At 35.3% G+C, this 12789-nt stretch overlaps 2 protein-coding genes across 2 annotated transcripts in view; one reads left to right on the plus strand and one right to left on the minus strand.

Annotated features, from left to right (window-relative positions):
- The window catches only part of MYO9A (myosin IXA), a 434300-nt gene that overhangs the window by 368020 nt on the left and 53491 nt on the right, over positions 1–12789 (plus strand). Inside the window, 2 exon segments of the mRNA XM_037833522.1 lie at positions 4676–4787; positions 10011–10072. Of these exon segments, the coding sequence (XP_037689450.1) occupies positions 4676–4787; positions 10011–10072 (174 nt within the window).
- On the minus strand, positions 7007–8539 carry LOC119531815 (septin-7-like). Its single transcript, XM_037833523.1, has one exon. The coding sequence runs from the start codon at positions 8423–8425 to the stop codon at positions 7271–7273; it is 1155 nt and encodes a 384-aa protein (XP_037689451.1). The 5' UTR covers positions 8426–8539; the 3' UTR covers positions 7007–7270.

The raw sequence follows: 12789 nt of genomic DNA on the forward strand, positions 1-12789 counted from the left end.
AGAGCGCCCACCAGAGTGACCTCTCGGCTCCTTTTGGAATCTCTCTGCCACTGAAGCTTATTTCATTTCGTTTCACATCCCCCTGTTGGTCAAGAAGATGTTCTCCATCCCACGATGCCGGGTCTACATTCCTCCCCGGGAGTCATATTCCATGTCTTGCATAGATTTTTAATCACCCTGGAATTTATTTTGGTCTCAAGTGAAATAGGTTTTAAGGTCTGATTTTTTTGTTTCACCCAAAAGAGTATGCTAATTGTCTGAACACTATGTGATGAAGGATACATCTCTTTTCCACTGATTTGAAATACCACTTTGGTAGTATACTCAATTCCAAATATGTTTGGATTTAACTTTGCATTCTCTGTTTTTATTCATTGATCTGTTTACTCATGTGCATACATTTTCATGATTCTTAAAAAATCTAAAAAGGCTATTCTCACATATTCTCCAGCTATAGTAGTACTTATCATTCTTGAAACATATCATTCTCTTTTGTACCTATCTGTCTTTACTCAATTCTACATATTCAGCTCAATCATTCCCTCCACCTTGACACCTTTTCTCGTGCAGGAACATTTAATTAATTTGTGTGTGTGTGCTTCCATAGTACTTTGGAACTTTTATCATCTCCTGTCCTGAATACACGCTTTACAACTCTGAGTCCAAAGTCATTGCTTCAAGTCTCAGTCTTTTGATCTCATCAGCCAGCAGTAATAAGGAAGGAGCAAGAGTCCATCATTTTAAAGGCATGATCTGAAAGTGACAACACATCACTTGGTTCACATTCCGTTTTTGAGAATTGTTCATGTGACCAAATGTAAATGCAAAAGAAGCTGAGAAATACAGACTTTAGATAGACAGTTTTACACCCAGTTAAAGCCCGGAAATTCTATCTTAAAGGAAGAAAGAATGGATATTGGTAGGCAATTAGCATTCTGTTCCACAACCAGATGCTTATTCCTTTTTTGTAACATGTAATGCTCATCTATAAATGTTTAATTAAATGAGTGAATGCATGAATGATTTTAAAGGTGTTCTTGGTGTCCCCTATACTCTTACCCAGCCTTGTTTCCCGCTACTGTCCACCAACTTGTTCTAGCAGTGGTGATCTTCTCATTCTCCTTAACCAGTTCTTTTTCTCTTCCTCCCCTCGCTTTTCTACCCTTCCCCTCATCTCCTCAGGTAAATATTTTTTACTTTCTTATTTATCTTTCCAGTGTTTCTTTATTGAACATAACCAAATAAAACTATATATGTTTATTTTCTACCCTTATGCAAGATGTAGCATATTATATAAATTCAGCGAAATGCTGTTCTATACCTTGAGTTTTTCATTTAACAATATATTCAGGCCATCCCTCTATATCTCTGGTAGGCAGAATTCTAAAGATACTCTTTCCACCTCCAAATACTCCTTTCCTGATTATTCATTCAAACACTAACCTAGGTACTGCTGTGAAGGGACTTTGCAAATAGAATTAAGGTTGCTTATTAGCGCACTTTAGCAAAAGGAATTTATCTTTGATTATCTGGGTGAGCTTAATATAATCATAAGGGCCTTAAAAGCGTAAGTGGAAGGCAGAAGATGGAGGAGAGATAAGGTAGAGGGAGAAGTCAGAGAAATACGAAGCTTGGGAAAGATTCAGCCCTCTGGTGCTGGCTTTAAAGATGGAGAAAAGGAGCAAGAGCTAGGGAAGGCAGAAGGCCTCTAGAAGCTGAGAAGAACTCCCAGCCAAAAGCCAGCAAGGAAATGGGGTCCACTGTTCGAGAACCACATGAGACAGAGTTCTGCCAACAACCTAAATGAGCTTGGAAGCACATTATTCCTCCAGAGACTCCAGAAAGGAATGCAGCCCTGCTGACACCTGATTTTAGCTTGGTGAGGCCTGTTTGGGACTTCGGTCTTATAGAAATGTGAGATAATAAAAGAGTTTTGTTTTAAGCCACTAAACTTGTGGTGATTTGCTACAGTAACAACAGAAAAATAATACAGTAGTTGTATGTAGACATCTAACTATTGGTTGCATCCAGTTTTCTGTTATTACAAACAGTGGCATAATGAATAGCTGTGTGAATGTGTGTGTGTGTGTGTGTGTGTGTGTGTGTGTGTGTGTGTGTGTGTGTGTGTATGAAGGAGAGAGAGAGAATTAATCTGTAGAATAGATTCGTGGTAGTGGAATTACTGGGTCTACAGATAAAATACATTATTATTTTGATAAATGTTGCCACATTCCCCTGTAGGGATAGTTTCATATTGTACTCAACAATAATATATGAAAGTGTCTAACACTTTATGTCAACCTGTCAGAGTGGGTTGTCAGATTTTTAGATTTTTCTAGTCTTATGATGAGGAATATTGTATGTCCGTGTAGATTTTTTCGTTTTCTTTTTTAACAATTTATTAGAGATGTAGGTTTACAGAAAAATTATGCAGAAAGTACAGAGTTCCCATATATTCCTTCTCGTACACATGCTTTTCCCTATTAACAGTTTGTCTTTGTGTGGTACTTTTGTCACAATCAATGAAAAAAAATTATTATAATTATACTATTAACTATAGTCCATAGTGTATATTAGGGTTTACAGTTTGTGTTGTATAATTTTATGTTTTTAAAAATTTGTATTCATGTAATTTTAATTTTCCTTTCTCTCATTATCATTGAGATTGAGTATCTCCTCTTAGGCTTAGGTGCCATTTGCATTTCTTTTCCTGTGTTCCATATGTTTATGAACTTTGTCTATTTTTCTGTTAGGGTTTTGAGTTTTTTTTCTTCTCAATTTCTAGGTGCTCTTTATATATGAGGGCAATAACTCTGTCTGCAATAAAAGTTGCAAATATATCTTCTCAGTTTTGACTTCGCTTTTACTGTTATTTGCCATGTAGAAGATTTTTATTTATACCAATTTTTCCTTTTATAACTTCTGAAGTTTGAGACATAGGCTTTCCCCACTTGAAGCTTATGCAAGAATTCTCAATCATGCTTACATTTTTTACATTAAGTTCTGACCTTATGGAGTTTATCCTTTGATACAGTGTGATGTATGAGTCTTATTACCTCTTACTAAATGACTGCCAACATATATTTAAAATTCTTTGTCCTTCTACTTTGAGATATCACCCATGTCCCTTTCTAAATTCCCCTTTCTACTTGGTCTCTTTATCATATTTCTTTGATTGATCTAGTTATTCGTATATCAACACTACACTATTTAAATTATTGAACCTTCATTATGTCTAATAATTGGTTGAGATAGTCCTATCCTTAGCAGCTTGTCCTTTTTAGAATTTTTCTGTCTATTCTTGTTTATTTTTCCATATGAACTTTGAATTCAGTTGTTTTGTGTGAGGAGGGAAAAAATCTATTACCTATTACTTTTATTTAAATTATTATTTGTAAATTAGAACTGGCATCTTTATGATGAATGTTTTCATCTGTTTAAATCTATTTTTGTGTTCAAGAGGGTTTTAAAGTTTTTCTCATAGATTTTGATTATTTCATGTTAAATTTATTACTAGGTATTTTATTTCAGCAGAGAAAACCACTGTTGTTAACAGTTTGATATATATTCTTCCATTCTTTTTCTATGCCTATATGAACACCTTAATCCAGTAGTTCTCAAAGTGTGGTCTGCAGGGGTTTCTCAAATAGTTTAATTGAGTTGTCTTATTGACCATACAGTTCTTTATGTTTTCTGAATCCAGGTTCTTTATCCAATACATGATTTGTAAACATTTTCTCCCGGTTTGTGGTTTATCTTATTTTCTTAATGGTGTCTTTGAAGGTAAAAGTTTTTAATTTCAATGAAGTCCAGAACAATGGATTTTAATGTCACAGAACTGAAGAGTTCAGTGGTATGAACTCATAGGGTTTCAGATTTCACTTTGCAATCAACCTTTAAATTTCCCTTTGTTGAGTTTTGGTGTAGTATCATTATCTTAAAGGACTATTAAAATTTTCCTTTTCAACTTTATATCTGTATGAAGCTGGAATTTCTTTAGATACTTCACACTGAACTGCAGACTGCAACAGATTGAATGCAGAAGCAGATGTGAGAAACCAGCTGTCTTAATAAAAGACATTAAACACAAAGAGATTTACAAAAACATTAATCAGTATAACTCACATCTAGTTTTTTGTTTTAAAAATATAGTTTTTCCAAAAATGTTATTTATGTTAGCATTTAATAACATTTAATATATTTATTGTTGATTTTAAATGAATCTATGAATAATTCTTTTAAAATTTTTCAGTTTCAATTTCTAATATAGTAGATATAGATATGTATAACTCACATAAACAGAAGCTCTTTGGGGTCCTCAATAATTTTCAAGACTATAAAACATTCCTGGGATTTCAAAAAAAAAGTTGCAAGCTGCTGCATTGAGTTTAACGTGGTGACTTGATGTGATGTGGTAGGGTTTTACGTATGTTGCATTGCTTTCTGGTTTTCATATAAATTGGTCTTATTCTCCAACTGCATGATTAGCTTTTTGAGAGCAGGGATCATCTATTGTAGTTTCATTTTATTTCTCAGGACATCAGAATTCTCCTGGAGTAAGTGCCCAATGAAGGAAGACTCAATGAGGGACTGAAGGATTTCCCATTGACTGAGCATGTTAGGACAGCATTTACTGTGTTGGCTTTAATATACATAGCTAAATTTTTTCATTTAGGTGGAGGAGCACAAGGGTCACATCTTTAAGGCCACCCAGTATAGCATCCCTACATACTGTGAATATTGTTCTTCTTTGATATGGATAATGGACCGAGCCTCTGTTTGCAAATGTAAGTATGAGAGAGCTTTGGGGAATTTCTATTTTGTTTTGTTTGGTTTGTTTTTTGTTTTTACCATTGACATTTCTGTTTCTTTGAGTTTTCTTTTTTTGTTTGTTTGTTTAAGCAGTTTTATTGAGATAAGTTTGTGTAACATACAATCCATCTAAAGTATACAATCATTATCTTCTTGTATATTCAGAGTTGTACATTTATCACCACCATCAATTCTAGAACATTTTCACCATTCAAAAAAAAAAAAAAATGCCCCACCTCAGTAGTCAATTCTCAATCCCTCTATCCTTTTCTAGCCCTAAGTAACCTTATATCTTCTTCAACATAAAGTACAAAGTCACATCTTTCACAAAAAGGACAAATTCAAACTGCCTAATTCTTTTTTTAATTCAGTTTTATTGATATATATTCACATACCCTACAGTCATTCACAGTGTACAATCAGTTGTTCACAGTATGATCATATAGTTCTGCATTCATCACCAGAATCAAATTTGAACATTTTCATTACTCCAAAAAAGAAGAAGAAAAATACACATAAAGAAGAACACCCAAAACATCCCTTCCCCTCTGCACCCCCCCTCCTATTCATTTACTTTTGTTCCCATTTTTCTTCTCATCTGTCCATACACTGGATAGAGGGAGTGTGAGCTACAAGGTTTTCCCAATCACACAGTGTAAGATACATATATAGTTATACAATTGTCTTCAACAATCAAGGCTACTGGGTTGCAGTTTCACAGTTTCAGGTATTTCCTTCTAGCTATTCCAATATACTAAAAACTAAAATGGGATATCTATATAACGCATAAGAATAACCTCCAGAATGACCTCTCGACTTTATTTGAAATCTCTCAGCTACTGAAACTTTATTTTGTTTCATTTCTCTTCCCCCTTTTGGTCAAGAAGACTTTCTCAATCCCACAATGCCCGTTCCAGGCTCATCCCTGGGAGTCATGTCCCACATTGCCAGGGAGATTTATACCCCTAGGAGTCATGTCCCACATAGGGGGGAGCAAACTGCCTAATTCTTTAACCTCATCTCTCATAGTAGTCTTGTTCACTCACTCTTTGTAACCAAACCAGATTTCTTGGTCTTCCTTAGTCACTCAGAACCTTTAGCAGCTCAGTCTATCCAGAACGCTCTTCTTGCAGATTTTGGCCTGACTTACTATTTTAGTTAATTCATATCACCTCCTTAATGAATCCTTTCCATACTCCCCTGTCTAAAATGTCACCCTGTCCCAAATTCTCCTTTCCCTTACTCAGCTTTAATAGTCTTTACAGCACTTAACACAACCTTATAAGTATTCATTTCTTTTCCTACTTATCAGTCTGTTCCTCTAGAATTTAAGGTATATAACGTCAAGGAGCTTGTTTCTTCTATATAACTAGTTCCTAGAAAAATTCTGGAACATAGTAATTTTTTTTTTTTTTTTTTTTTTTTTTTTTTTTACTTTTGTTTATTATGTGAATTTTTACAATACAAACAAAAAAAATACAGAAATGCAATATATGAATACAGCTAAAAGCAGATGGTGACTTTTTTTCTTTTCAAGAGGCCATGATTCCCATTTCTAGTAAAATAAAGAGACTGCACATAGGTAGAAACAGGTTGGTCGTTAGCTTCACAATTTTGCCTAGAAATGATCTATAAATGCATTTTCCCCCTGCTACTTACCATAAAGTGTAAAAAGGGAGTTAAGGGAAAGTTTCCTTGTTGGTTCCTACCATATGAAAGATGCTATACTCTATTTTAGCAAGGCCAATATATGGAAAATATCTAAATTAAATGTTATTACAAAAATGAAGCAGTAATGAGATTCTGGCTAAAGAGGGCACTAAATGAGAATAGTATATATTTAAAAGAATCCAAAACAAACAAACAAACAAACAAAAAGGTTGTTATAAAAAAGCTCTAGGTGCAGTGTAAGCATATAGGTTTTTTTCCATGTGTATTTTTAAACAATGGAAGTGTCAAAAAATAGGGTCAACTGTGTTAGACTAAATTACATTATTGTATAGGCTGCATTGAATGGAACTTCTGTATTATAATTATCACAGAGAAGCATAGTTTCCATCATATTATGGCAATTGATCCTCAATGAAAACCTTCCAGAGTCCTTTTATTTCAGAATATCCTGTAAACAATCAAACCACCAGAACATGATTGTACAACAGTAAAATGTTCTCTTGCATTAAATTGAAGACATCTGTTTTTTTTTTTCAAAAAAAAAAAAAGGGAAAAACATAGGAAAGGTACTTAGAGCTGTTACTTTCTAAGTACACAACAACCCTAGACAATTCAAGGCATCTTAATCTCCATCAAGAACAACAACAACAAAATAATAAGTTTGTCATGCTGTTAAATCCATCATTATGGATAAAACTGGTGCAAATTGGTCAAACGGATCCAACAAACACTGATGTCCAAGCTGGCATATTGGCAACTGATACGTAACTGGTGGTTAACAGAGGGTTTAAAAGATCTTCCCTTTCTTCTTGTTCTTTTCCAAGGTTCTCGAAGAGTTCTGTTGTTCTAATATACGTTGTTGAGCTTCCCAGTTTGCTTTCTCATCTTCAAACTGACGACGTTTTTCCTCTAGTTCTTTGTGCTGTGCTTCCAAATTCTTTTTCATTTGCTCATGGCGCCGTTGAAGCTCAGCTTCAGAATCCTTCAGTTTCTGAACTTTTTCTTTGACCTTCATCTCAAACACCTGCTCCATCTCCATCTCCATCTTCTTCATCTTGGCTACATGCTCCCTTCTTTCTTCCTCCATCTGTGCCAGAGGGCTCTTAGTAAGTTGTCCTTTATTCTTGTTGTTATCAACTCCGTTGTAAGTCACAGCTGCCAGTTTTCTGCTTCTGTAGTTCTCATAGTGTACATTATTAGTGACATCTTTCAAGTCTTGCATGTGCGTTCTTATCAACATATTTCTCAGAATTGTAAAATCACAATGTTCACCATTTTCAACTTCAGCAACACCCCAAGGATACTGCCTTCCTCTGACCCTTTTGCCATTAACTTCAATGATAGTATTACTACCCACCACAGCAAGAGGTAAACGGTCCTTTATCTTTTTAACAAGCTTATTTTCTTCTTCATCATCTGTTTCAGGAAATTCATATATTTTAATTTTATGTTCTTGGATTTCTTTCATTATCTGTTTTTTAAACTGTTGGCACTCCTCTGGTGTGAGTGTGTCTGCTTTGGCAATAAGTGGGATGATATTCACTTTTTCATGTAAGCGCTTCATAAACTCAATATCCAATGGTTTAAGTCCATGTCCTGAGGGAGCAATGAAATATAAACAGCACTGCACCCTGTTGTCAGGCATTTGTCGTCTGTTCACTCGAGATTCTGCATTTAGGTAGTCCTCAAATTTACTATCAATGTAGTCGATGACAGGCTGCCAGCAATTACTATTATCCACTGCATCTCCAAATCCCGGGGTATCAACTATTGTGAGCAGCAACTGAACACCACCTTCTTTGATTAAAACTTTGGATTGTTCCACCTGTACAGTCTTTTTTATTCTATGGGAAGGACCTGGATACTCTGGAGAATACAAATCTGTGAGAAATAATGAGTTGATTAACGTTGACTTTCCCAATCCAGATTCACCTACTACCATAAGTGTGAATTCAAACCCTCTCTTCACAGATTTTCTGTATACTTGATTTGGGAGATTTGCAAATCCCACATAGCCTTCAAGGTTCTTCTGTTGAGCTACTCTTTGCGTGTTTCTTCGACACTGCCTCTAAGGTTCCCTGCGTTACGTTGGTTGGTGAAAATCCTGGAGACGCTGAAAGGAAGTGGTCGGTGGGATCTGGAACATAGTAATTTTTAATAAGTGTTTGTTGGGTAGATGAACCTATGGATAGATTGACAAATTATCAGGAAAGTTCTTTGATTATTACCAAAAAGATACTTTTTCTAATATAATCCTTTCTTCAGCATATATAAATCTTGGAATATGAATAGAGACTCTTTGTAGTGCTACTTCCTTTTGGCCTACAGAGGACCTCTAGCTTCCACTCCCCATATTTCATCTACTCTTGTGCTATCAATAATTTTGTGAGGCTTTGCTTTTAATGAGACCAGAAATGAACAAAGGAGACATTGGTAAGGGCAGGGTACAGTATAACTTATGAGGATGAGTCATGTTCACCATAGCGAAATCTTCACTGTCCTGGATATGTTCATTTGTGCCATGGTTCAACAATGGTTTTCCTCTCATTTTATTATCAATAATCTAAAAATTTGTAGTAAGAGTGAAAATGGAAGATAGTTTGAAATGCACTTGGCTGATAGTCTGATTCCTATAGATTTGGTGTAGTTTCTTCTGTGACCGAAGCCGAAAGTTGATAGAATCTGCTTTTTTTTTTTTTAATTGTTGTTGTGGACTTGGTTTGATTTCTTAATAGAATTAACTCTGTGATCTTCCAGTGATTTCACCAATACAATGATATTACCATCCCTGTTGATCTTGGCTTGTTTAAAAACCTCATTATGCTTTAGAAGGTTAAGAAGGATATTTAGGTGTTGGTATGCAGGAGCAAGAATTGGTGTAGCATAATGACATAGGCCAGGTGTGTACTCAGTGTCTTTCTCCTCCCACCCATCACCTACCTAACCAGCCAACCCCTCATCTCCCTGTCCAAGAAATTATTTCTGCTCTGAATCTTTTCCTAATGTATCTTCCTAGTCACAACCAGTATTCTTTATGATCTGGTTCTTCAGCACTATTCTGGGCTTTGGGAGAGAATCTTAAATCTATAAAGACTTTTGTTATATCTTAATATGCTACCCATTTGTTTTCATATGCCTTACTTACCCATAGGAATTATTCTTAATAGATATTTATGGCATTTTGGTATGTTGTAGAGCATGTATGGAGAGAGACCATGAGCACTAATTTGTAAGTCAAAACATAGAGATAGATACTTATCTCCTTGAATACTGGCAGGGGAGAGGGGGAGCAGTCTTGAAAGAATAAAAAAGGTGTGTCATACACACTAGATAAACATAGTTTTCAACTTCATTTTTCCCAATACAATGGGATAAAATCCTTTTTCGTTATAACACATTATAGATATGATATAGCAATCTCAGAATTAAAGAAAAATGTATATGCAAAATAAAGTTGTAAACTTGTAAAGTTCTTGCCAGTGATGTGCAAACTTCTAAAAATGCAACATTCTTAACCTGTTTTTCAGTATGCAAGTATGCTTGCCATAAGAAGTGCTGTCTGAAAACCACAACCAAGTGCTCTAAAAAGGTAAGAAGTTACCTATCAGTAATAAATAACAGAAATATTCATCTTTTTGTGTCTTTTGGAAAGAAACCAAAGCCTTTTTGATGGTTTTTTATTTAGAGCACTGTTTTTGCCCAAAGTGGGCTTGCTGCCTAATGCACACAGAGGTCAATACCGTGACCAGGATTTTGAGAAAACAGTTTATTGTGAGCACCTGATCAGGAGACATGAGATAAACCTCAGCTCTGTCTCTCACAGCTGAAGAAGCTTGAGATATTTATGCAGTTTTGGGTAGGTGGGTCTAGGGCAGTAGTTTAGGATAAGGTGAGGTGACATGGGTTAAAGGGTAGAGCTTAAGTGGAGCATGTTTAGTTCCAAATCATGCTACTTCATGTGAAGCATGTTAAAAAATAGCTGACTAGTCTGCTCAGTGGGTGTGATTTTTATTACTATAATTAGGCAAAGGTAAATTTATGTTGGGGCCTCTCCTAACCACATATGCCCTAGTGGCTAGAGTCAGCCAGAACCAGCTTTAGCAGGTGTTGCAAAGGGAGAAGAAACAGTAATTTTTCTCTCAGTGTAGCAAGTTTCTTCTGAATAAACATGAGGAGGTGGGAGCTCAAACAAAGGAAACAGAAGCTTCTGCAAGGCCATTAAAGGGAGGGGGGCTGTTCAGTGAGAAAGTGAGTACTGTTTCAAAGTTTTCAAACTTTTAACCAGAAATTACATTAAGAAATATATTTTATGTTATGATGCTGTACATACACATAGGGGGATGTATATACATAACTGAAGTTAGTTTTGGGGAACTGTATTTACCTGTACTATATCTCAGCCACTTAATTGATTTTACAACCCACAATTGGAAAAACCCTGCTTTTAGAGGTTTCCTGGAATTGTCTTTAAGGTGGTAGGCTACAATTAAAGGTGAAGAAATTTAAACATGAACAGCAAAATTCGCCATCATAGTTGATGTTTTTACATATTTCTACCTGGATATACAGCCAGAGAGGCCTAAAACTTATGGAACATGTATTCTTCGGTATCTTATGCTTAAAGGAAGCAACGTTTTTGGAAGATTTCAGGCTCTTATTGGGTAATATATAATCACAACCTAATTTGTTACTTATTAGCAACATACAGATATGTCAATACTGTGCAAATGTGAACTATAATGTAAATATGTGCATGTTCTTTATAGGCCATGGATAGCATCTGCATCTGTTCTAATTTAGTAGACAAATCATGGCAAAGTACAAGGAGAAATTTGATTTAGGGTTTAAAATACAATGGAGGTGAAATATTTGCTTGCAGCTAAAATGGAGTTGATTGTGGCAGACCAATACTCCTGCTGAGACCAACTAAAAAACAAAAGTCTGTTGGCAAGCATCAGAGAGTGGCTCAGGGAAATTGGACTTTGGGGGCCAAGATCCTGAAGAGAAGAGAATTGCAGATTGATGCATCTTTATCCTCTGAAATGCTTTCCTCCTAGGGGAAATTTGCCAATTTTTGGTGTAGCACAAAAATCTCTGGGCAGTGGGCCACATTTAAGAGTAAGAGAAGCCAGCAAAGCTTTTAGCAGTCTCATTGGGCTCTAGAGACAAAAATTGGAGTTTGGGACTGCCAGGATTTGAAGAACCATGATCCAGATATATAGAGAAGTGAACTTGAAACTAAGAGGTTTTCCCCTCAAGACATTTTTTGTATTCTTGAGATTTATAGGACAAAAGGCTAAGAGGCTAATCAGAAAAGCAAGTATTGTTAAGGAGAGAAAAATTGGAGTTTTATGCTCTACTCTCAAAGAAGGACCCTAGTTAATACCCTAAACTCTCAGTGAAATCTCTGGAGAGCTCTATATTAGGAATATAGTTCAGCCATTGATAGACTGAGGTTTACAAAAATTGCCAACCAACTTTGAAGCAGTCCTTGATTGGATTAAGGTCATCTATTCCTTACTCTACCTACCTACCAAAGAAAATATGGTGAACCCTCCCTAAAGAGAGAGAACATCATCCAAAGCCTTTACAATGTTTTCATAAATAAGATCAGACATAAAAAAATTAGGCTCATAGAAAAACAAATATATGATAGCAATAGACTCATAGATGACCCCATTATTGAAGTTACCAGACACATACTTTAATTTTTAATGTGTTCAAAATATAGATTAAAAGATGGAGAATTGTATCGGAGAATTGGAATATATATTTTCAAAGAATCAAATCAAAATTCTAGAAACAAGCAATGCAGTTGAAATTGTGAACTCAAAAGATGGGTTTAACAGCATATTGACCAAAACAGAAAAGATTAGTGAGCTGAAAGATAGATTAGTAGAAATATGCAGGCATATAGAGCCAAAAGAATGGGGAAATACAGAAATAAGCGTGAGAGATGTGGGAAAGAATGAAAAATTCTTAGATGTGTGTAATTGGAATCCAGGAAGAAAGGAGAAAGAATAAGGCAGAAACAACATTTTAAGAGTTACAGGTCCATTTAGCATTTTGAACCTAAAGTCAGATAAAGACAAAGAAAATCTTTCCTAGATGCACAATGCTCCAAATAACAAAAAAGAAAATTTATTAAAAGCAATCAGAGGGGAAAATGAAGCAGTGAAAACCATTGGCAACTGATGTTTTCAACATAAATGGTGGAAGCCAAGTGACAGTTGCATGATATCTTTTTAGATGCTATGAGAAAATAAAGCCAAACTAAAATTATATACCCAGTGAAAATAGCCTTCA

The sequence above is a fragment of the Choloepus didactylus genome, chromosome 4 (genome assembly GCF_015220235.1).
Source record: "Choloepus didactylus isolate mChoDid1 chromosome 4, mChoDid1.pri, whole genome shotgun sequence".
In the NCBI taxonomy this organism is placed as follows: Eukaryota; Metazoa; Chordata; class Mammalia; order Pilosa; family Megalonychidae; genus Choloepus; species Choloepus didactylus.

What these genes read in the sequence shown, in the direction of transcription:
- LOC119531815 (XM_037833523.1), bottom strand. Translation starts at nt 8,425, where the DNA reads ATGGTAGTAGGTGAATCTGGATTGGGAAAGTCAACGTTAATCAACTCA.